Source organism: Geotrypetes seraphini, chromosome 5, assembly GCF_902459505.1.
Source record: "Geotrypetes seraphini chromosome 5, aGeoSer1.1, whole genome shotgun sequence".
NCBI classification, from domain to species: Eukaryota; Metazoa; Chordata; class Amphibia; order Gymnophiona; family Dermophiidae; genus Geotrypetes; species Geotrypetes seraphini.
The window spans coordinates 99,675,520-99,700,031 of record NC_047088.1 but is presented as its reverse complement, the minus strand read 5'-3'; the positions used below and the strand labels follow the sequence as shown (position 1 = coordinate 99,700,031).

Below are 24,512 nucleotides of genomic sequence, written 5' to 3'. Positions count from 1 at the left end.
TGTCTTGTCAGGTCGCAACCTCGGGATGATCTTTGATTCCCCTCTCTCTTCTTCTCCATTCAGATCCAACCACTAAAACCTGTCGCTTCCTCCTCTATAATGTTAACAAAATCTGACCTCTCCTCTCTGAGCACACTACCAAAACCCTTATCCATGATCTCATTACCTGTCGCTTAGACTACTGAAATGTACTTCTCTCAGTTCTTCCACTCAACTGTCTCTCTCCCCTTCAATCTATTCAAAATGCTGCTGCACAACTCATATTCCGCAAGAACCACCACGCTCACATTACCCCTCTCCTCAAGTCACTTTATTGACTCCCCATCCATTTCTGAATACAGTTCAAACTCCTCTTACTGACTTACAAGTGCATTCACTTGGTAGCCCCTAAATATCTCTCCTCACTTATCTTCCCCTATGTTCCCCCCCATGAACTCTGTTCGTTGGGTAAGTCCCGCTTATCCGTACCCTTCTCCTCCACTGCCAACTCCAGACTCTGTCCCTTCTTTCTTGCCGTGCTGTATGCCCAGAATGGGCTGTCAGAGTCAATACGTCATGCTCCTTCTCTTCAAATCCAAGCTAAAAGCCCAATTTTTGAAGTTGTTTCAACTCTTAATTCCCACTCATTGTCAAATACCTATACCCATTGTATCATTCCTCCTACCAGAAACTCCCCAGCCCTGAGATGTCTTGTCTGTCTGTCCAAATTAAATTGTAAGCTCTTCTGAGCAGGGACTGTCTATTGAATGTTAAATGTACAGCGCTGCATACGCTTTTCAGCGCTATAGAAATGATAAAATAGTAGTAGCAGTAGTAGTATTTGAGCCTCCACTGGCAAAAGTCTGTTTAGATTAGAAAGGAAGGCTTTGTATGCAAAGTGATGATAGTTTGTAGTTAGCAACTGCCATCTGCTGTTGACAGAAGTGATGCGCAAACAGAAAAGGAATGAGAGGGAAGGGTTTTTGGATTTAGCTCACACCTCTTTCAGTTGTGGCTCAAGACAATTACATTTTCCAGTGCCCTCCACCAGGTCTATGTCATCACTATTTCAACATTTATAATATTATGAAGGTAATTTTATAACAGGGCATCTACTAAAGGCAGTGGTTATTATGGCATCTATTTCAAACCTATTTTTCTTTATGGCATATTAACTTAAGTGTTTGAAAATGCGTTTATGTTTAAGGTGTAAGCACTTTCACTAGTATGTCAAATCATGGGGTGTACTTTGCTGCTAGTTGGTATTCTATAAGGCAGGGGTGTCAAAGTCCCTCCTCGAGGGCCGCAATCCAGTTGGGTTTTCAGGATTTCCACAATGAATATGCATGAGATCTATTTGCATGCACTGCTTTCATTGTATGCTAATAGATCTCATGCATATTCATTGGGGAAATCCTGAAAACCCAACTGGATTGTGGCCCTCGAGCAGGGACTTTGACACCCCTGCTACAAGGGAACAAACAGGAAGCAACCTCCACCCCAGGTAAATCACAACAGAAGAGCAGAAGTAGTCAGAGAAATGACGAGAACAACTTGAGTTGTCGCCAAACTAAAACTTTATTGTAGAGATGACCTAACAGGGTCAGGTTTCATTTAGTTTGTCGACAAAAGTTGATCTTATTTCTCCAATCACCTCTGCAGTCCTGTTGTGTTATTCTGTAAATGTATTTACACACGTAAATAGCCACTTCTGCATGTAAATTACTCGAATGCTATCATTTATATACCTTCTTACTGCCTAAAATTAGGCAAATCCTTATAATAATAATAATATTGAGGCCAATTCTGTTTAATATCTTTGTGAGAGACATTGCTGAAGGAGTAGAAGGAAAAGGTTGCTTTTTTGCATGTGAGGGGGAATTCCCAAGTTCATTGCATCTTTCAAAGTGCAGTGAGGAAGGGGATTCCTGCAGTGGCATAGTAAGTGTGTGTGTGTGTGGGGGGGGGGGGGGGCAAGTCAGCTCTGGGTGCTGTCTTGGTGAGGGTACCACATAGTTCTAGGCGGTTCACATACAGTACTAAAAGTATACAAACAGTGAATAAAAATACAAAATCTAAGAACAACTAAGATTATACAATAATTAAATCAAATGCATTCACAAAAATAGATAGATATTCCTTAAGAAAGTTCAACTGTAAAATCAATGTGCAAATTTCCCATCAATATTCTGAAACATCAGTTTACAAACTTTTCAAATAAATCAGTTTTCAATAGTTTCCTAAAAGACATGAACGAATAGGCCTGGGAAATAATAGAGCTTAACCATGAATCCATTTTACCTACCTGAAAACCAAGCAATTTATCAAAGAATCTCTTGTAACGACAAGGCTTAATAATCGGGAACACAAATAAGTATTGCCTTCGAGTTATTCTTTTAGGTTTATATCTTTCAAAACATAGAGACAGGTAATTAGGAGCCTTACCAAACAGTACTGTAAAGCTGGCACAACCAAACTTAAACAGTACTCTGGCCTCAAAAGGCAGCCAATGCAACTGTTTGTAGGATGAAGTAATATGATCATATTTTTTCAGCCCAAAAATTAAACGGACTGCCGTATTTTGTATGTCTGTCTTTTTTGGAGCTTTTTTGGGATCCCATGTATATCATATTACAGTAATCTAGAATGGACAAGATGGATGTTTGTACCAATAATCTAAATGATGCCTTATCAAAGAATTTTTGTTATCGTCTGAAGCTTCCACAAAATTGTATAACATTATCCCCTTTGTACATAATACTACAATCATTAATGGGCCGGTATTCAGTAGCATTGTTGGAGGTAAAGTTAAATGTGTAACTATGTCCTTAAAGTACAACTGAATATATGAGGAATCTTTATAAAGTTTCTGCACTTTTATTTCTTTAACGCTATTTATTAAATATCTCAAAAGCAAATGACATCACTTTTCCACATAATCATCCTGTTTTGCCTGCCTGAATAGTCACATGACATTCTATGACACAACTGTCTTACCACTTCTCCTGCCCTAACCATTTCCCGTGAAAATATAAAGAACCCTCATACTTGGCCAGCCCCTACCAGTGAACAACGTTATCCAGTTATTGTAAGTATAACTGAAGAGAATTAATGCTCAGCGCTATTTGGCTAAACAACAGCAGAGAGGGGGTTAACCTGAAAATTATCACCCTGACCTTTGCTGATCTTTTCTGCATCATTTACTATGTCACTGCCCCTCTCTGTGGAATGCCCTCCCATTAGACATTCGTTAGAGACCTCGCTTGAAAAATGTAAAGCCAAACTCAAAACTTTCCTCTTTAAACATGCCTTTATTCTTTAGTATCAGCTTCCGCCTCTTAATCCCTTGACTCTTGTGAAGCTTTGAAACATCTAATGCTTCTTTTGAAGTGATTCCCATCCTAATGCTTTTGCCACTCCCTATTTACCGTCCTTTTTTAAATTAATTTTACTTCGATGTATTTTAAACAACCTTCCCCTCCCCTACTTTCCTTCTGTTTCATGTATGTTAACCTAAATTTGTCTAGTATTTTTAATATTTGATAAAATATTTCTTTTATTTACCTATTTTAATTGTTTTTTTTACAATCTTTTTATATTGTACACCGTTTAGACACTTGTTTTGATAGACGGTATATCAAAAAATAAAGAAACTTGAAACTCCCAATTTGCCACCTCTTTCTAGCCAATGGAACTGAACAGAGGAACAACCTAATAGTTAGTGCAGTGGACTGAGATCCTGGGGAACTAGGTTCGATTCCTATTGCAGATCATTGTGACCCTAGGCAAACAGTGGTGTAGCGAGGGTGAGAGGCGCCCGGGGCAGTGGCATCCCTCCCCCACTCTCTACTACGCCCTTCTCCCCCATCCGCTCCTTCCCCATCCCGTCCTGCCGCATGCATGACCCTTCTCTTCCCCCGTACCTCTTTAACATTTCTGGTTCGAAAAGCAACCCCAACCTGCTGCTAGTGCCAGCATTAGCTCTTCCTCTGATATCACTTCCTAGGCACGGATCCAAGAAGTGACATCAAAGGAAGAGCTGACACTGGCGTGAGCAGCAAGTTGGGGTTCCTGGTCGCGCTGGGAATGTTAAAGAGCTATGGAGGAAGGGAAGGGGTGCATGTGTGCGGTAGTGGGGGAGGGGCGGAGAAGGAACGGGGGTGGCAGAGAGGAGGGCAGGTGCCCAGGACAGACTGTCCCCCAACCCCTTCTATTATGCCACTGTAGGCAAGTTACCTAATCACCCACTACCCCAGGTACAAAATGTTTAGATTTTGAGACTATTAGGGACAGAGAAAATACCTGCATATAGTGCAGTGGTCTTAAACTTGCGTCCTGGGGGGCCACATGTGACCCGCAGGTACTATTTTGAGGGCCTCGTTATGTTTATTATAATCACAAAAGTAAAATAAAACAGGTCCTTGATCATATGTCTCTTTAGCTATAAATTACAATATTATTATTATTAAGACTTAGCCAAAAGGAAAGATTTATAAACTATAAAGAGTTTTACCTCATGCAAAATTGTCATTTCTTTAATAAGACATTCACTATTTTTTCTGAGGCCCTCCAGGTGCCTACAAATCCAAAATGTGGCCCTGCAAAGGGTTTGAGTTTGAGATCACTGATATAGGGCTCCTTTTGCTAAAGTGCGCTAGCGTTTTTAGAGCACGCACAAAATTACTGCGCGCTACACCATGCGGTATGCTTCTAGAATAAGGCCAGCTCAATGCTGGCATTAAGGTCTAGTACATGGCAATTTACCGCACGCTATTCCATGCGTTAAGACCCTAATGCACCTTAGTAGAAGGAGCCCATAGTGTGTACAGCACTGCACACAACTAGAAGCACTATAGAAATAAGTAGTAGCAGTAGTAGGTAAATTTTGTCCAGCTAGACCTGAGCAGACATTTATCTATTCAGTAGTGGGGAAAATGTAAAAAAAAAAAAGGGCAGGACAAGGTTAACTGTATGGCCATTAGGCAAAAGGAGGTATTGATGCCCCTGTATAAGACTCTAGTGCACAGGTGTCGAAGTCTGTCCTCGAAGGCCGCAATCCAGTCGGGTTTTCAGGATTTCCCCAATGAATATGCATGAGATCTATTTGCATGCACTGCTTTCAGTGTATATTCATTGAGGAAATCCTGAAAACCCGACTGGATTGCGGCCCTCGAGGAGGGACTTTGACACCCCTGCTCTAGTGAGACCTCATTTAGAATATTGTGTACAATTCTGGAGGCCGCACCTTCAAAAAGACATAAAAAGAATGGAGTCAGTCCAGAGGAAGGCTACTAAAATGGTGCGTGGTCATCATAAGGCTTATGGGGACAGACTTAAAGATCTCAATCTGTATACTTTTAAGGAAAGACAGGAGGGGGAGATATGATTGAGACGTTTAAATACCTACGTGGCGTAAATGCGCACGAGTCGAGTCTCTTTCATTTGAAAGGAAACTCTGCAATAAGAGGGCATAGGATGAAGTTAAGAGGTGATAGGCTCAAGAGTAATACAAGGAAATATTTTTTTTACAGAAAGGGTGATAGATGCATGGAACAGTCTCCCAGAAGTGGTGGTGGAGACAGAGACTGTGTCTGATTTCAAGAAACCCTGGGATAGGTACGTGGGATCTCTTAGGGAGAGGAAGAGATAATGGTTACTGTGGATGGGCAGACTGGATGGGCCATTTGGCCTTTATCTGCCATCATGTTTCTATTAAGGGGGCTACATACTAAATAATACTGAACATATTCCACAATTACCCAATGATATGGTTCATTGCGGATTACAGTGGTAAGAAGCTAGAACATTTCTATGAATTTACAATTTTAAAACAGAATTGCATTGTAAAAAATATCTATCCCTTCAGAAATTTCTGAATAAATAGTTTTTCAACTTCTTTCCAAACCATAAAAAGTTGGTTTCCAAGCTAACATCCAAAGGAAGGGTATTCTAACAAGTAGGAGCTTGGAAATTCAATCTGTGTGAGCATTCTTTTCAGGTGTATTCCTTTCCCTGAAGGAAACTGCAGGATTAAATGTTGATGAATTTGTGTGTTCCTGTTCAAGCATGGGAAGGTCAGAAGATGACTCATGTAAGCTAGAGGGAGACCATGTATTATCCTAAATACTAAAAGTGCATAATTTAAACATTATGCAAACCAGTATTGGAAGCCAGTATAAATTAACCAAATTTGGTCAAATTTCTTAAAAATGCAGATCAGCCAAGCCGCATTTGTAATTTTTCCAAACCTATAAATAAGACATTACAATAATCCAGCTGAGTCAATATGTAATTTTGAACAATCGTTCTAAAGTATTCCACTGGTAATTAGTTTCAGAATCTGATGCACTTGTCTAAGGGCTCCTTTTATTAAACAGCAGTAGAGGTTTCTACTGCAGGCTGGACGCTCATAGGTATTCTATGTGCATTGGAGCATTGAACTTGCTGGCCCACAGTAAAAATCTCTACAGTCATTTAGTAAAACCCAGCGTAAGATTCTAAGACTTTGGGGCTCTTTACTTGAAGCTTGGTACATACTAAACTCAAATTCTTTTTATTTAAAAAATCTTTATTAAATTTTCAAGTGCATAAAATTATACATACATTAATAATCAGAATCAGCACTTACAATCAATCAGTAACAATACAAAATGGATTCCCCCCTCCCTTCCAATATATCCAATCGAGGAATAAAACCTCAAATTCTAAATATAGCATTAAGAATTGTATACCCAAATCTGGACACCCAACCAATTTGTATGTGCAATTTAATTGAAAAACAAGTCAATTAGCACAGATAATTGGATCCTAACACTCAATTACACAGGCCAACAACACAAAAAATTTTCTTGGTGCCTTGAGTTTATGACCTCTTCCTGGGGTTATTTGGGGTGCTGATTCAGAAAATTGCATTGGATAGACCACATCAGCTCTAGTTTCTTAGATATGGTTGAATTTATGCCTTTGGGATAGTAGAGCCAAACATGAACTTTGGGCAAAAAAAGATTGGCCTCTGAGGAAATATATAGTGGTTGGAGGACAAAATGTAACCTATGAACCTTTGGTAGCACGAGATAGAATCATACTTCCACTACTACATATAAAGTTAGGCCTGATGAAACAATTTGTAAAGGCTTTGAATAAAGATGGTTTGTACATTTAATACGTGGAGGGGCAAAATAAAAAAATACATCTAAGTCTGTTTTAGGCCTAGAACGCTAGTTGTCTAAAGCCGGAAACATCCAGAGTCTATTCTCGAAAAGTACATCCAAAATATACTTTTTTTTTTTTTTGAGAATCGTCTGCTTATACGTCCAGGCATTTGTCGCTAAGTCGTCTATTTTTATACCTCATTCTCGTCCAAAAATTCGTCCAAGTCCAAAATGCCTAGAACAAGACCTTTTAGGTGAAGGAGGGGCCAGTCCTTCATCTAAAAGCATGCTTCTCTAACCGGCATCTGTCATAAACAATGCCGGTTAGAGAATCATTGAACCGTTCCCCCCCCCCCCCCAACACCACACAACGATCGCGAGAGGAGAATGTTGGTATTCCAGGGCTTGGGTTTAGAACAGGAGCAGAAAAGTATTTATGTAAATCTCTATATAAAATTCAACCTGCACAAAAAGCAGTGGCGGTGACTTTGTAGACTCTGTATCATGGGCAATATTTAAAGTGAAAATATGTATGTACTATATTTTGAAAACTAGTGCAAAGCTTGCTAAAAAGTAAGGACCAATATTCAAAATGACTTATCTATATAGCTGCTACAACCATACAGGTATGTTCCCTATCCAGCAAACAGATAATGCTATTTGGATAAGACTTCAAGAACATTGCATTCTACAGTCTTCTTGTTTTGGTCATCTCTGACATCTTGCATTTCAGTTTCTATTTCTGTTACTATGACAGACTTTCTACATAGGTCTGGAATGTGTTTGCCTTTTGTGGGGTTTGTTTACTGGAGCTCTGCAGGGGTTTCCCTTTCTCCCCCCCACTCCCATCTCCACAACCTTGGGAGAAATGGCATTATAGGGGGCCCATCTTATTTTTTCCACCTGGGACCTATTCAGTTCCAATTATATTACTGCACCAATTAAAAACCAAAATAAAAGTTATAAAATATAAATATGTACGTTAAGAGCCCAACAGAAACCAGGATCTTCAGGTTCTGCCAAAACCAAAATTGTGACCGAAATTACCGCGTGGTTTCAGGAGAAACCGAAGCCGAAAACTAAGTTGCCCCCTCCCCCCCCCCCGAATTAGAGGCAGCTTTCTTTTCTGTATCAACCCCCTCTTGGGCCTACCTTTTGGTTGGTGGGTAGTGGGTGCAGGAGCACCCTATTTGCTCCTGCTCCTCCTGCCTGGCCCAGAAAATGGCTTCCAGGATTTGCAGAAGCAGTCTTGCAAGATTGCTAAGAGAGGTCCCAATAGCCATCTTGAGAATGGAATCAGCATTGGCAAGAGTGATCAAACACTCATGCCCATGGCAATTCCATTCTCAAGAGGGCTTCTGGGACCTCCTGCAGCAGTCTTGCACAACTGCTTCTGGAAGTCCTGAAGTCATTTTCTGGGGCAGGCATGCACAGTGAACACCAACAAAAAGGTTGGCCCAGGAGGGTGCAGGCTTGGGAGAGGGAAGGGCTTGGAGGGAAGAACTGCCGTTTGGGGGGGGGGGGGTGCTCAGAAGGAAAGCTGCTTCTAGCAGGCCTGTCTTCTGCTGGGAGGAGGGGCTAAAAATGATTGCGAGGTGGGAAGAAAACTTTTGGTTTCAGTCAAAAATGAACTAGCTTTGTTGGCTGAAACCAGAATTTTGGGCCAGTTTCAGTGCTGAATTAATAACCAAAATTTGGTTGGCTTCTAATATAGATGTCAGATCGAGACCTAGGCTGTATCCAGGGAAGGAATGATATTATTTAGGATATTTAGAAGAACAGCACCTACTACACCTATTAGTAAAACAAAACCTAGCCTCTACTAGAGAGGGTATTATGACTTTCATATTACATTACATTACATTAGTGACTTTTATTCTGCCATTACCTTGCGGTTCAAGGCGGATTATATAAGAGGTTATCTGGACATTTCCAGAAGAGTTACATAGTTGAGCAGGTTACTTCTGGGGATTGAAATGTTTCCTGCGGAGTTAGCTAGTCTTGAAGGATTTCTTGAATAACAGAGTTTTTATTTCTTTTCTGAAAGTTTTGTAGTCTGGTGTCGTGATCAGTAGATTGGGGTGGTCAAGTTTCGCTGCCTGCGTGGCCAGTAGGCCATCGTACATTTCTTTGCGTTTGACGCCTCTGATTGGGGGGGGTGTGAATGGTGTCTGGGTTCTCTTTTGTCTGGTTGTGGTAGTTCAGATAAGGTGGTTTTTCAAGTAGGCTGGGCTGTCTCCATTCATGGTTTTAAATAGTAGACAGTAAAATTTGAAACATATTCTTGCTTGTATTGGGAGCCAGTGTGAGTTGAGGTATGTGGTGATGATGTGGTCGTATTTCTTCAGCGAATAGATCAGTCTCAGGGCTGTAGTTGAAATATTGTATTTCTTCTGTCGAAGCAGAGGTGCTTTCTCTCCCTCTCCTATATATAAATCCATTTTGGATTCCAAAAGAGGTGCCAGGTTACATGAAATTGCTCTCATTTACAGTACGGAGGATCCATCCCATCATTTTGGGCACGCTGGTATAGAAGCCCAGGCTATTCTTGCCACATTTAGTTGTGTTTCCAAAACTGATGATCCCAACCTGTGTGTGAAATAGAGAAAAGAGATGAAAGTGTGCGAGCAGGAGAGAAAGATGAGGCATAAGATAGGGGAAGAAAAGCACAGATAAGAGAAAGAGAGGAGGCACTGGTAAGAGAGAGAGGCACTAAGGGCTAGATGCCCACTCCCTCCTGCCACTGCTGTCAAGCGACCCCACCTCCTGGCAGTGGGAGAGATGCCCACCCCCTCCGGCCGCTGCCATAAAGTGACTCCCCACCCGCCATCCCAAACACCCCCTGTGCCCAGGATGACCCCCTCCTCCTTACCTTACATATGAAGGCTGGCCGTAGGGACGCCTACTCCCTCGCGCCAGCTGGCCCGCCTCTTCAAAATGCCTGGCTTGGGAGGGGCCTACTATGGGGGAAGGGCTTGGATGGGAGAACTGCCGCTTGGGAAGGGGGTCTTAGGAGGGAGAGCTGCTTCTAACAGGCCTGTCTTCTGCTGGGAGGAGGGGCTAAAAGTGATTGCGAGGTGGGAAGAAAACTTTTGGTTTCAGTCAAAAATGCACTGGCATTTTCAGCCGCAACCAAAATTTTAGGCCAGTTTCAATGCTGTATTAATAACCAAAATTCGGTTGGTTTCTAATATAGATGTCAGATAATCGAGACCTAGGCTGTATCTAGGGAGGGAATGATATTGTTTAGGATATTTAGTACAACAGCACCTACTAGTAAAACAAAACCTAGCCTCTACCAGAGAGGGCATTATGACTTTCATATTGTATTTCTTCTGTTGTGACAGGGGTACGTTCTCTCCCTTTCCTATACATACGTCCTTAGGCGTCTGGGCCAATTAGAGCCTTAGGCTCCTCCCTGGTGCATCCTAAAATGCACACTCTCTCCCGCTAAGTGATGCACCCCTGGCACCCCCAGCAGTGGGAGAGATGCCCATTCCTTCCTGCTGCCACAGAACTCCCCCCCAACACCCCTCATGCCTCCAACGATGTCCGCCCCCTACCCCTTATCTTACTTACGATAGCTGGAAGCAGGGATGCCTACTCCCTCTGACCAGCTGGCGTGCCTCTTCAAAATGACGGGCCTTCCCCTCCTATTGGAGGGCTATGTCCTGCTGAATATCAGCGAATAGCTAGCTAAGCGGTACTTAGCTGGTCGGGACCTGTTCCTGGCTGCCTAAGTACCTCTGATAATGATAAATAGAAATGATTTACCTGAATCCACCTTTGATTCATCTTAACCACAAAAGGACCCCCAGAGTCACCTGGAGAAACAACACAAGGTAGAAGTGCGATATAGGATATTCAATCAAAGCAAGGTAGAGAAAGCAGTGTTTCAAAGAATAATAATCACTGCATTGGTGCAATAAAATTGTACTGCAGGAAACAATTTTCACAGAAAGTATGATTAAAAAACATATGCCTTCTACACAGGTGCAGCAATGGGGAAAGAAGCGTGGATTGTGGGTCACTCATGTGCCATGAGCCGAGCAGTGAGCATGACGAAGAGCATATGGACAGCATCTTTGTTTGGTGCACAGAGGAATAAAAGTGATGTGACATACGAGGGGTGGTATGCACTAGCATCAGCTACTTCCCACAGTGTCAGCATTGATGGAGAGACATGCTTGGCTGGAGGGGAGGGGAACATCTTTAGTGAACTGCCAGGGATAATGTTAATAAGGAACATGAAAAGGAACCTAGCAAAGGAGTTTCTCCCACTAACTGCAATTGCTCCCTCCAACTAGTCACACCTTATTTCCTTTTTATTTTGCTAGATTTGTCTTATTTTTTGGATCTCTTTCTTTTCTCCTGCCTGATATAGTAATTTATATGTATCTTGTTAGATTTACTATTCTATCTTTCTCTCTACAATGTAAACACTCTGCTTCACTTTCCCTGGTTCTCTACATCTCTCTGGGGTTTCTTCTTCTTTCTATTTTTATCTTTGAATATATGAATGATGATAAACTAAACTAAACTAAAGCATAACTTTGTGTACCGAGTCATCATTCTGAGAAGGCTCGACTCGGTTTAAAGCAATTAAATAAACAGGGAATAATTTACAAATGTTCTTTTTCTCTTAGGCACTTTAGTTTAGATTGTGAGCCCCTTCGGGATATAGAGTGAAGTCCAAAATGCCTAATATATTTAGTTTTGTAAACCGCTTAATACTCATTTAAAAGCGGTATATCAAATATAATGAATACAATGTAATACTGTAAGTGGCCTATCCATCAGTATGATTCATATGGTCATATCCTGACTGGCATGGGGATGCGGAAGGCATCTGGACCAAGCTTGTTGGAAGGTCAACATACAAATCAGTGACTTTATTCCTTAGAGGGGTGGGGAGGTCATGCAGCACCAGCTGCTGACATAGGAACAAGAAGGCTGTATCATGCTGATGCAACACACTTATTGGACATTGGTCATGATTTAATTCAATATGATGCTGCAGGTTGCAATTGAAAAGGCAACAGAGTCAATGCAAAGAAAGTTGCACCTTCATTGTGGGGGGCCTAGAGGAGGAAGAACACTTTCCCTTGGTTGTGGCAGGTCTTTGAGCCAGTAAGTTTCTTCTCAGGGAGTAGTACAGTGGGGGAGTGCTGTACCACTCAGGTTTGGAGGTCCACGCTGCCCAAAGGGGTCAAATGGAGGTGCAAGGCAAAGGGATACAAGCTAGCTGAGGACAGTGGGCCGATGACTGAGAAGAAGAGTACACACTGCAAATGATGGCTGCCTCATCACAGTTAAACTGTATGTTTATCCAATAAAGCTGCAACCTTGTATACCAGAATGGATTCTGTGTGTTATTCTAGGTAATAAGGTGTGTGTGTGTGTGTGTGTGTGTGTGTGAGGGGAGGGGAGGGGTGCATACAGCTGTCTGGGTAAGAGGGAACTCCTGGGCCATAGTGCCTAGGCAGGCAACCATAAACAGGTGCTGTCGCTCTTCCCCAGAATGAAAGGGGAGTAGCCTTCTCCCCAGAGGATGGGATTGCAGCAACTGGCTACAAGGCAACGTGGCTGAGGGGAAGTGGAGTGGAACCAGACTGGTCAGGAGGTGGGCTTCAGGTGTGGGATAAAAGAGAGCGAACTAGGTGGCTCAGCCTTCTTCTCCATTCCTGCTCCCACTCACAAAGCCTTTGGACAGGGTTAGGAGGACCAGGCATGGGGGAATTTGAGTTGTGGCAGCTCAGGAAAGGCAGGTCCATCCCATCTCAAGGGGTGGTACAGTAAAGAGATATGTATGATCCGGGTATAAATGTTCATACCACCCAAATGGATCTGGTGGAGGTCCAAGATGAAAAAGATGCTGCCTGGATCTGGTCAGCTATACCAACCACGGCCTTAGCCTGGCTGGCTCTGGACGGCTGGGAACAAGAAAACACACTGCAAATGATGACTGGCTCAGGACAATTATACATTATGTTCATCCAATAAGACTTGGGGTTACCATATGGCTCCAGAAAAATGACAAATTGAGACATCTGGGTTCTTCTTCACCCAGAGAGTGGTAGAAAGCTGGAACACCTTCCAGAGGCTGTTATAGGGGAAAACACCCTCCAAGGATTCAAGACAAAGTTAGACAAGTTTCTGTTGAACAAGAACGTGCGCTGGTAGGGCTAGTCTCAGTTAGGGTGCTGGTCTTAGACCAGAGGGCCGCCGCGTGAGCGGACTGCTGGGCATGATGGACCACTGGTCTGACTCAGCAGTGGCAATTCTTATGTTCTTATGCTACTTCCATTGCTATCAATGGAAGTAAAATCTGGATGTCTCAATCCATCCTCCACGCGTGCCAGAACAGTTTCTGTGTGATAAGGAGAAGGGAGGGCGCATACAACTGGTTGGATTCATTGTCGGGATCTCCTGTAGTGTACCTCTATTATTACCCGGGGAAGGGGGGGGGAGTGAAGAGAGAGAAACTTTAATCTGCCATTTTAAGGTTGTTAATTTTAAAAAGGAGTATACTGCCCAGAAATGAGCAGTCTTGGGAGGGTCAGGAGTCATGCTGTAATTTCCATGCTCAATAATATGCGTCTTTTCTTAAAGAAGACAAAGATTGAGATGAGGAAAAAACTGTAAGCAGTTTGTTATGGACTGCATGATATTGTCAACTCTAAAACTTCAAGTGAATTTTGTTATATTTGGGAGCCCCACTACATTTGTGCTACTTGATTACTGAGTTAAGGAAGTCAGAGACACTGAGAGGCCCAATAGAGATTCGCATTAGAGAATAACATGGGGACTGTTTACCATGGTAAACCGTGGCCACCGCAGTAAATCCGCAGGAATGGAGACATTTGCAATTGGTTTACCGCAGGAATGGGGACAAGACCTTTCACCGCCCTGCAGGAATGGGGACAAGACCTTTTACCACCCTGTGGGAGTGGTGGAAAGTCTTGCTCCTGTGGTAAAAAAATTTACACCCATGTCAGACTCGGCATCTCATCCCCAGCATCGCTTGGGCCTATTTTACCTTCAGGAGCCAGCCATGTCACGATGAAGACAGAAGGAACCCAAAACCAAAGCCTGAGCCCAATGTGATTTGAGGAATAAAATTACCAGACAACAAAAGGTTGAAAATAACATGTATTTTATATTTTGTGATTAGAATGCTTCAGTTTTGAAATATGTATTCTGCTAGGGCTGGTGTTAGACATAACTGGGAACCACAAGCCCAGGCTGTGCTTCTTTCTCTTCCAGCTGGCTTAATGCTCTCTCTCTGACCAGGGGGCAGTTGCCCTAGTTGCTCTCCCCTAACACTATTCCTGCCATGTGTGACTGAAGTGTTCTGTTAGCTTGATTTTTCTATGTAGCATTCTGTAGTAATTTGGTTGGTTCAGGGAGGGGAGACAGGGGTTTTGTTGATCCTTGCTCTGTATTATTTGTGTTTATAAAATGACAATTGTACAGAATATTGTCTCTTTTTATATTTTAATAAAATAAGTTCAATATAAAATCATAACTATTCGAGGCTTGTGTGGATGGGATCTGACAGTTTGCAGGGACGGGGACTGAGCTCACGGGGATGGGGCAGGAATGGGGACGAGCTCATGGGGACAGGGCAGGAACGGTGTCATTCTCTAATTCGCATGACCCAGTGTGGGGGGAAGAAGAGAAGAGTAGAAGGAAGGACTACATCACACAGAGCTGGTCAACTCAGTGTCACTTAACTGGGCAGTGCTGCTAAATAACAGTGTTAACCAGCCATGTTGAAAACAGACAACTGGGGAGAGGTCTGAAGTGGAGTTTGGGTGGTCCCAGAAGTCACTGGCGTAGTGAGGGAGGGGGGTGGACTGCCCTGGGCGCCGCCTTGGCGGGGGTGCCAACACCTTTCTGCCCCCTCCCATGCCACACTCTCATCCTTCCTTCCCCCGTACCTCTTTAAATCTTTACCAGCATGAGCAACTTCTCCGGTCTGCTGCTCCCACTGGCCTGGCTCCCCTCTGAAATCACTTCTAGGTTGTGGGGGCAGGAAGTGAAGTCAGAGGGAAAGCCAGCGCCGGCACAAGCAGCATATCGGAGAAGCTGCTCGCGCTGGCAAAGATTTAAAGAGGGGAGGAAAGGAGGGCGCGAGTGGGGCGGGGAAGGAACGGGGAGGGGGAAACCACTGCCCTGGGCGCCTCCTACCCTTGCTACGCCACTCTCAGAAGTTATGATGCTATTCTGTATCAGAGCCTGGGCTAACATCTGGGTTTCACCACTCACCTGGATTTTCAATGCCAGTGTCCGGACATAGCCTAGCAGTGAATATCTGAATATGACTTAGCTGGCAACAGCCAGAACTTAAAAAAAAAAGGCTGGCTGAGAATTATTGACTAGGAAGTAATTTGGGGTCATCAACTAGAAGTCAGTTGTTTCTCAGGTGAAATATATTTCTTCTGGATATGTATAAATTATTCTTTCTTTGGATGTCGTTTGGATGTATCTGTGTCAGTCATTCAAAGTGATTTAAGTGGGCAGGAGAGGCTCCTACTTGCTTACATTACTTGGAGCTGTTTAACTGCTGATATTTAGTAGCCTTTAACCGGGCAGCACCGCTGAATATCAGCACTAAATGGCCATTTTGGAGCTGGGCTGCACAGGGACATTAGGGGGTAGAGATGAGGAGTAGCTGCAATATCCAGTGCCAGCACCCACATGGTTAACCAGGCATGTAGGACTGCATAAAAAGATGTCCTAAGTTTCCCAGTTAACTATGTGGAAGGCACCCACATAAACTTCTGGTATTGGCAGGTATGTTTCCATTGTCCCCTCACCCCTCCACCCCCTCCCGGCAAGGCAAGACACCTCTCCTGACAAAATCCCGACTACTGCTAGAGGTTGCAGTGGCCATTTTGACCATGGTCCATGGAGCAACTAGAGGCAGAAACAAGTAGAGTTCACTCCTCTCCCCCCATCACCCCACTGGGCGACCAGGGAGTTTAGGGTGCCTATTCAGACTGGGAGGGGGGGAGAGGAGGGGGCTGGGAAAGGTTAGGGGGTGGTGGGTTGGGGTCTGAAGGTTTGGACCTTACCAGGGGGCAGGAGAGGTTCTTCCCTTGGCGAGAGGAGGGTAGCTCAGGACAGTGGCACAGAATTTTTGCAGATCCTGCCTGATATTCAGCTGGGACCCACCTAAGGCCTGGCAGCCTGACACACACTGGTCAGCTGCTGATATTCAGTGCTGGCGCCCAGACACAGCCCAGCATTGAATATCGCGGTCTAATTTAGCTGGTGACTGTCAGCGTGTAAGAAAATGCTGACCGTCACTGACTGAATATTGACCAGATTCTTATTTGATAATCTGTTGCTGCAGCCTGACATATGAGTTGTATTCTATCCTGAGCAGGGGACATAGAGCAAGAAGCTGAAAGGTCTGTGACTGTGGCAATACCTGTACAGGCGTCAGCTCCATCGTTTCCAATTGCACAGAACATGTTCTCTGTGAATTTCAGATTCACTGCAGCATCACTGCATGCCACATGGTTCTGTAAAGGGAATATGCAACAGCCTTGAGAAATCCAGTGTTATGACTGGGCTGCCAGCCTTTTGCACCTCTTCCTGCCTAACTGCAATGTTCACCTTGTTCCTTATGAGGCGTAGGGAGATGACACTAGAGAATGACCTGGGGACAAATTTTTCCCCATTCCCGCGGGAACTTATTTTCCTGTCTCGGCGAGTTTTTTTTCCTGTCCTTGCCAGATCTGTCCTTATCTGCACAAGCCTCAAAAACTTTGCGGTATTTCTTCGTACGTGTTCTGCCTCGATCAACAGTGTCAATTCACGGCGTTGTAGGTAGCTCTGGCGCTGTGTCTAATCTTTAAACTGAATCTGGAAATTTGTTACTAGTCGTTACGGTTAATTGTGATGAAAATATGAGAATTTGCTGATACTGTTTGCCATCATTAATGTAATTAGTTTATAAAATTTTCTGCTTTCAATAAAACCCATATATCTAGAGTTATTTTATTATTATTTTTTATTACGGCCCGCTGAAAAGTGCTGAAGTACCCAATGTGGCCTTCGTGGTGAAAAGTTTGGAGACTTCTGCTCAAGATGACACCTCTAATTGTCTACTGAGCACAATAAATTAGTCATCTAACACTGCCTGAGATGCCTTTCCTGCTAACATAAGAGATACCCGACAGCACTCAACAGTTAGTGCCAGGGCAATCCAGGAGAGAAATCAGGGCAACGCTGGAAATTACCTGGGCTCTGCCAATTTTCAGCAGTGGTTAGCAGATTAACTATCATGCTATCCAAAGTAAACTAGGTAACTATCCAGGCATCAGGTACTGAATATTGGTAGCAGGTACAGTATGTAAATTCAGATGGCCAACTTATGCCTGGATATTCAGGTGGATATTTTAGGAGCTCTGTTCTCATTTTGGACATCTGAAAATTGGCATTTAGTGTCCATATTGCACGGACATCCAAATCTCAATTATATGAAGCAATTTAGCACTGCACGGTCAATATTTAGACCCCGGAAGGCCAGCTAACTGCCGTAAAATGGATATTCATGCTGGATGTTTCCAGCACATGGACACCAACTCACAGGTACAGTATTTTAGAACAGGCTCTATATCCTGTTCTAAAATACATGTGAGATGAATGTCCATATGTGATGTACTGACTTTGGATGTCCATATTCTGAGTTGGTTGTCTTTTCTAAAATGCCACTCTCAGGATGTAAGGCATAGCTTTGCTACCATTTTATGCATATCACAGAAACCTAACTTAAGGTTGAATTGTAGGCCTGTGACACAAAAGGGAATCTCTGTGTCAGAGGATGTTACATCATAGGTGCATCAGCCCAATGTAACAAGCTGGATCTAGTCTGGAAGATTCCAACAATCCTTATAGAAGAGACATTCCCTCACTATTCAGCTGGCAGCGGTCAGCGCTTTTCTAAGCACTGATTGCCACCGGCTAAATTTTGCCCCGATATTCAGTGCTGGGCTATGTTTGGGCACTGGCACTGATTATCGAAGCATAACTCCAGACAGCCTGGATGCCTGGAGCTTATGTGAGACCGGCCAATATTCATTTATGTGGACTCTGGCTTAATATCATAAGTAGTACAAAAAATAAAAAACAACTGTGTCTCCTCCTCCCTTCCCTCCCCTCCCCTCCCCCATCCATTTTTTCCCTTGGTTTTTCCTCCTCTACAGCGGTGCGTGTCTTATGGCTGGGTGCGTCTTATAGAATAAAAAATACGGTACTTTTTTGTACACAGAAATGTCATCTGAATATCTCCCACAAGTGCCAGTACCGGTGAATATTGTGCAGTTCTGCTTTTGCAGGTGTATGGTTTCTCACCTGTATAGCGATTTCAGCATAGTACAATCCATTTGGAGATTGGAATTCTGTGTGACGTCTCTTCCCCCAGCCAATGATAAACCCATAAATCTTTTTGTCCTCCTTCCCTCCGTGTCCTGTCAGGATCCTGTCTAAAAGGGCGGGAAATTTGAATCATTATGGCAGTAATGTGATTGGTGTAAGAGTGTCGTTAAATTCTATGGAATAACAGTCTGTTTTACTAAAGCAAATATTTTTTTATTCAATTTTCTATACCATTCTACCAAGAGAGCTCAAAACGATTTACATGAATTTATTCAGGAACTTAAGCATTTTTCCATGTCTGTCCCAGTGGACTCACAATCTATCTAATATACCTGGGGGCAATGGGGAGGGGGGGGGGGAATTAGGTGACTTGCCCAGAGTCACAAGGAGCAGTGTGGCTTTGAACCCACAACCTCAGGGAGCTGAGGCTGTAGCTTTAACCACTGCGCCATACTGCAGCCAATCACTTTTGAATCAAAAGAAAAAAAATAAACAGCAAACAAATCCAGTTAGCTTGGTTCCTAATATTTATTTATTTAAAAGACTTCTAGACTGCCTTCTCATGCTTTAATAAAGAATGTCTAAACTAAAGTGATGTGCAAGATTTTGGAGCCCTTTTACTAAGCAGCGCTAAAAAGCGGCCATCAATTTTCCCAGCACCGGTCTTTCCTGGGTGCTGAGGGCACTTTTAGCATAGCGGTAAAATAGCCTGATTTTCCAATATTCCCATTATGTTTATGTTTATTAAATTTTGATATACCGCCATAGCATACAACTGTTTACAGCAGTTTACAATAAAATACAGCATAGAAAAGAACTCCATTAATATACAGAAACAGGCCTATCTAAAAGTTAAACAAAATACAATTTTGTATTACTGTTTCTCCAAGTCAATCCTTGATCATCTCCTGGTACTTCAATAAATATGATCATTCTGTGAAACATCTTGTCCAAATGCTAATTAAACTAATATGTTTTCAAAAGTTTCTTAAAGGACATAAAATTTAATTCCAAATGGATCTGTATTGGCAATTGATTCCATAAACGTGACACTAAACAAAAAAAAAAAGCTCTGGATCTAGTAAATTCCCACTTTGTTCTTCTAACCGATGGCATGACCAAACTATTGTCCGATAACGATCTCAACATTTTTAAGCGAGTTTAGATAAATTGGTTGCTGCAAATGTAATGATTTATGTATTAACCTCAAAATTTTAAATTGAATTCTATATGATATTGGCAACCAACGACAAAAAAGATATAATGGTGTTAACGTGATCAAATTTACCCTTATGAGCCAAAAGTTTAATAGCTGCATTTGGGAGCGTTTGAAGTCGCCTAATGTTGAATTTTGATAAACCAGCATACGCTATATTGCAATAATCAATCTTAGAAACTATAAATGCATGAATCAATGTATGAAAATTCTTATTCTCAAAAAAATGCCTAACTGAGCAAAGTGATCTAAGGGCAAAAAACCATGACCAGGTGTTAATTTCACCAATAGTGTGTGGCCATTAGCACATGAGCACTTACTGATGCTTATTTTCTAGGTAGTACGGGCTTACATATTAATTGATTAGCGCAGTGCACACCTACTCTCCACCCCAAGACATGCCCCACCTCCCCAGCATTAAAAAATAAATTCTAATTTTAAGCTTGTGTGAAGCGTGCGCTGTTCCCAAAATTACCGCAATGCACCTGAGTGTGCCCCACGGTGGTGCTTTTTACTGCAGCGTAATAAAAGGGCCCCCTTAAAGCACAGCATGTAACACAGAACAGAAAAAAATGTACTCCATACTCCATAAAACAGCCACATGGTAGTTCTGAGATCAACACAGACTGATCTTCTGTTGAATGCTAGAGGTGAGCATGTGCTTAATGACTTCATCATGCCATTCATAACAGAATTAAGAAACAAAAAGGGGCAGAAGAGGATAGCACAAATCACAATTAACATTACTAGGCTGGGGGGAGTGGCTGGTATGCTATCATTACAAATGATAAAACTTACTGCTAGTAAGCTAAGGTTTTATTTATTTATTTTAAAAAATGTATATACCGCTTACCAAACTAAGCAGTTTACAATCAACATACAAAGGGTTCCTAACCGATTTAGTGCACACTTTTCGTTAGCGTGCGCTAAATTGGTTAGCGCGCCTTAGTGAAAGGACCCCAAAATTATTTCATAGACAATACATTTTATATCTATCGAAAGCTACTGCTATCCACATTGCTGCCTAAATCATGCTTATCCATGAAATACCATCATTAAAATAATTCCGCTGATCTTTACCCATATTGCTACTCCTAGTTTCAAGTTTATTAAGATTTGTTATCTACGCAATATCATATACAGTGGTACCTTGGATTACGAGCATAATCCGTTCCAGGAGCATGCTCGTAATCCAAAATGCTCGTTTATCAAAGCGAGTTTCCCCATAGGAAATAATGGAAACTCGCTTTGATAGGTTCCCACCCTCCACCTCCCCCCCCCCCCACGAGAATCGGCATTGCTCCCCCCGAAGGCCCCCCCCAGCGAACTGGCACCCTCCCCCCCCGCGATCCGGCACCCCCCCACCGCCATCGGGCACCCCCCCCCGCTGCGACCTGAGGTCCCCCCAACCCACCCGAACCCTCTTCTTTTTTTTATTTTTTATTATTTATTAGTTTTATATCTTTACAAGAAAATACATCTTGCTTAGGAAAATACAGCAGGAATAATTGTTCAAATGTTCAAAATCACATTTTACAATAATAAAAGAAAAAATAAATACGGATATGCTTTCTTAGATCACAAAAAGCTATGAAGGGGGGGTTAAGCAAGTAATTGAGAAGCTAATCAATCATAACAAAGAATCAAAAGTACCATGAAAGGCCTAACATAACACTCTGCATTCTAAATTCCATTAATCACCTAAACACCAGCAGCGGTTTTCTTCAATTCCAAAAAGGATCTTAACTGCTCTGGTTGAAAGAAGACATACTTAACTTGAGCATATTTCACAATGCATTTACAGGGATATGCGAGCAAAAAGGACGCACCCAAAGCCCTGGTATCTTGTCGCATTGCTAAGAAAAGTTTCCTCTTTTCCTGGGTAGCCTTAGTTACATCCAGGAACACCCATATCTTTTTACCGTAGAACAATTCTCTAGAAACACAAAAGTAAAGTTTCATAAAAGAGTCAATGTCCTGTTGGAAAATAAATGAAGCCAGAAGTGTCATTCTCTGAGTCATATCTGTAATAGATTCCTCTAATATGGCTGAAATATTATTTAAGTCCAATTATGGAGTCTGTTCTCCAACCCCCATTGCTTCCCGGTTTTTTGGTGAAGAAGGTAAATAATAGACTTTGTTTAAAGGAGGAATATTGTCCGTGGAATACTTTAAAATTTCTACTAAATATTTCTTAAACATATCATAGGCTAATATCCCAGGTACTTTGGGGAAATTCAAAATCCTAACATTCAGCCTTCTATTAAAGTTTTCTATATTATCAAGTTTACAGTGTAAAGTAGCTGAATCTTTAATTGCAGCATTTTTAAAGTCCACAAGGGATTTCACTTCTGATTTTACTTCCGTGAAAATATTTTTAGCTTCAGTATTTGACTGTTCCAGTGCCTTGGTTAATTCGTCCATCTTATTAGCCAACATTTGTACCTTTGTAGAAGTCTTCGTTGCCTCAGAGTCCATTTTCTGTAACAGTCCCCAAATCACTGTTAGTGTCACCTCCCCGGAGGGAATAAACTCCCCAACGCTGGTCGCCATCGGCAGAAGCTCATCTGCTCTGGGCGCTTCCCCTCTAAGAACTCCATGTGCAACTTCGGCAGCACTTTCTGTTCCTACTGCCAAAGCAGAAGAGTCAGCCGGACAGGAAGGTGGTTCGGTGAAAGGGGGCGAGAGTGAGATCTCGTTTCCGTGTGGGCTGGAGCCTTCTCTACTCTCTCCCACTGCCGGAATTACTTCGCCCCGCTGGATGCAGATACCAGGTATCAATTGCTCAATCGTCTGCTGACGGGGTAGGAGCATTGGCGTCGAGGAAGCTGGCATCTTAATGCTCCCTTTCCTCTTATGGGGCATTTTTCCTTGCGAGTAATTCTCCCAAAGCAGAGAGAGCACGATCTCAGCATCTGGTCGATGCCGCCATCTTGGCCCCTCCCCCCACCCGAACCCTCTTCTTACTTTGATGTAGCCTCCGCACCTGCACCAGCATGTCCTGTGCTGTGCTGTGCCGGTGCCCGAAAATCTGCCTCCGGTGCTGGGCCTTGAGCATGTGTGCATGCTCAAGGCCCAGCACTGGAGGCAGATTTTCGGGCACCGGCACAGCACAGCACAGCACAGCACATGCTGGTGCAGGTGCGGAGGCTATACCAAAGTAAGAAGAGGGTTCGGGTGAGTTGGGGGGACCTCAGGTCGCGGCGGGGGGGTGCCCGATGGTGGCGGGGGGGTGCCGGATTGCGGGGGGGGGGGGGAGGATGCCGGTTCGCAGGGGGGGGCTCACAAATTGAGGCGCGCTCGGTTTACGAGGCACCAAGTTTGCAAATGTTTTGCTTGTCTTGCAAAACACTCGCAAACCGGTGCACTCGTAAACCGAGGTACCACTGTATTTCAATGCGTATAACAATTAAAAAAAAATAAAAAATAAAAAAGGGGGAGGACAAAACAAGACATTGCATACAAATTATATACATTCTAATCCTGTATAACTATCATACAAAGACTTTTCAGATAAACACATCAACAAATTGCGTTTTCAGAAACTTTTTGAAGACATTTCTAGATCAGTGGTCTCAAACTCAAACCCTTTGCAGGGCCACATTTTGGATTTGTAGGTACTTGGAGGACTGCAGAAAATAATAGCTAATGTCTTATTAAAGAAATGACAATTTTGCATGAGGTAAAACTCTTTATAGTTTATAAATCTTCCCCCTCCCCCGAAGGCCTGCATGATCCCCCCCCCCCTTCTTTGCAGCATCCTCCAGTTTCCTCCCTGGCCTCCCAGTCTTATTTTCAGCTAATTACAGCAGCCTGCAGAGAGGATTACTGGTGCTGTAGCGATCCTTGCAGGCTGCCATCGCCCCCGCAGCATGTTCCCTCTGATGCGGTCCCGCCCCTCCTCTGACATCAGGGGCAGGATCGCGGCAGAGGGAACGTGCTGCTGAGGACAATGGCAGCCTGCAAGGATCGCTACAGCACCGGCAATCCTCTCTGCAGGCTGTGGTAATTATCTGAAGGTAAGAGCAGGAGGCCAGGAGGGATGCCGGAGGACGCTGCAAAGAGCAGGCAGCACTAGTACAGACTGCGGGCAACAAAATAGTACCTGGCGGGCTGCATGTGGCCTCCGGGCCGTGAGTTTGAGACCACTGCTCTAGATCTACACAATTGCAACTGACCTGGCAATTTGTTCCACAAGTTCACACCTGCAACAGAAAACATTTAATCTCTAACTTTTGCATGCAATCAGTGGAGTAGTATGGGTGAGCAGTGTCCAGGGTGGTATCGTCCTTCCTCCACCCTCTTCCCCGTCTCCCTTGCCGTGCTTGTGCCCCCTTCCCTTTCCCCCTACTTTTTAACTTCTCTGGCATGAGCAGCATGCCCACATTGGTGTCTGCTCGCCTTCTGATGTCATTTCCTAAGTGTGGGTCCTGGAAGTGATGTCAGACTGAGCGCCGATGCTGACGCAGGCAGCAACCTCGTGCCAGGAAGTTAAAAAAGGTACGGTGGAAGGCAAGGGGCTCATGCGCGGCAAGGAGAAGAATGGGGAGGGAGCAGAGAGGAGGAAGGGAGCCACGTCCTTAGGATGACCACACCCAAGGCGGACCCCCCCCCCCAATGCACTCCCTTACTATGCCACTGCATTCAATATATTCTTCTCCTTCTCAGTGGATAATCTCATAGCATTTTCAGATTTCAATATCTTTCTTGGACGGTATGGGGCTCCTAATTGAAATTTAAACATGTTGGCACTTGGATGACCTAAAAGACAGGTC

At 43.3% G+C, this 24,512-nt stretch overlaps 1 protein-coding gene across 3 annotated transcripts in view; it reads right to left on the bottom strand.

Annotated features, from left to right (window-relative positions):
- Positions 1 to 9,449: 9,449 nt before the first annotated feature.
- Positions 9,450 to 24,512, bottom strand: part of LOC117360271 (complement C2-like) — a 116,377-nt gene continuing 101,314 nt past the window's right edge. For 2 of the 3 annotated variants that reach the window (XM_033943944.1, XM_033943945.1), the window contains 4 exons: positions 18,498 to 18,628; positions 16,570 to 16,663; positions 10,905 to 10,954; positions 9,450 to 9,719 (listed from right to left, as the gene is read on the bottom strand). In XM_033943944.1, the coding sequence (XP_033799835.1) occupies positions 9,597 to 9,719; positions 10,905 to 10,954; positions 16,570 to 16,663; positions 18,498 to 18,628 (398 nt within the window). In that variant the 3' untranslated portion in view covers positions 9,450 to 9,596. The remainder of the gene's footprint in view (positions 9,720 to 10,904; positions 10,955 to 16,569; positions 16,664 to 18,497; positions 18,629 to 24,512) is intronic. The other variant, XM_033943946.1, reaches the window with a different exon arrangement.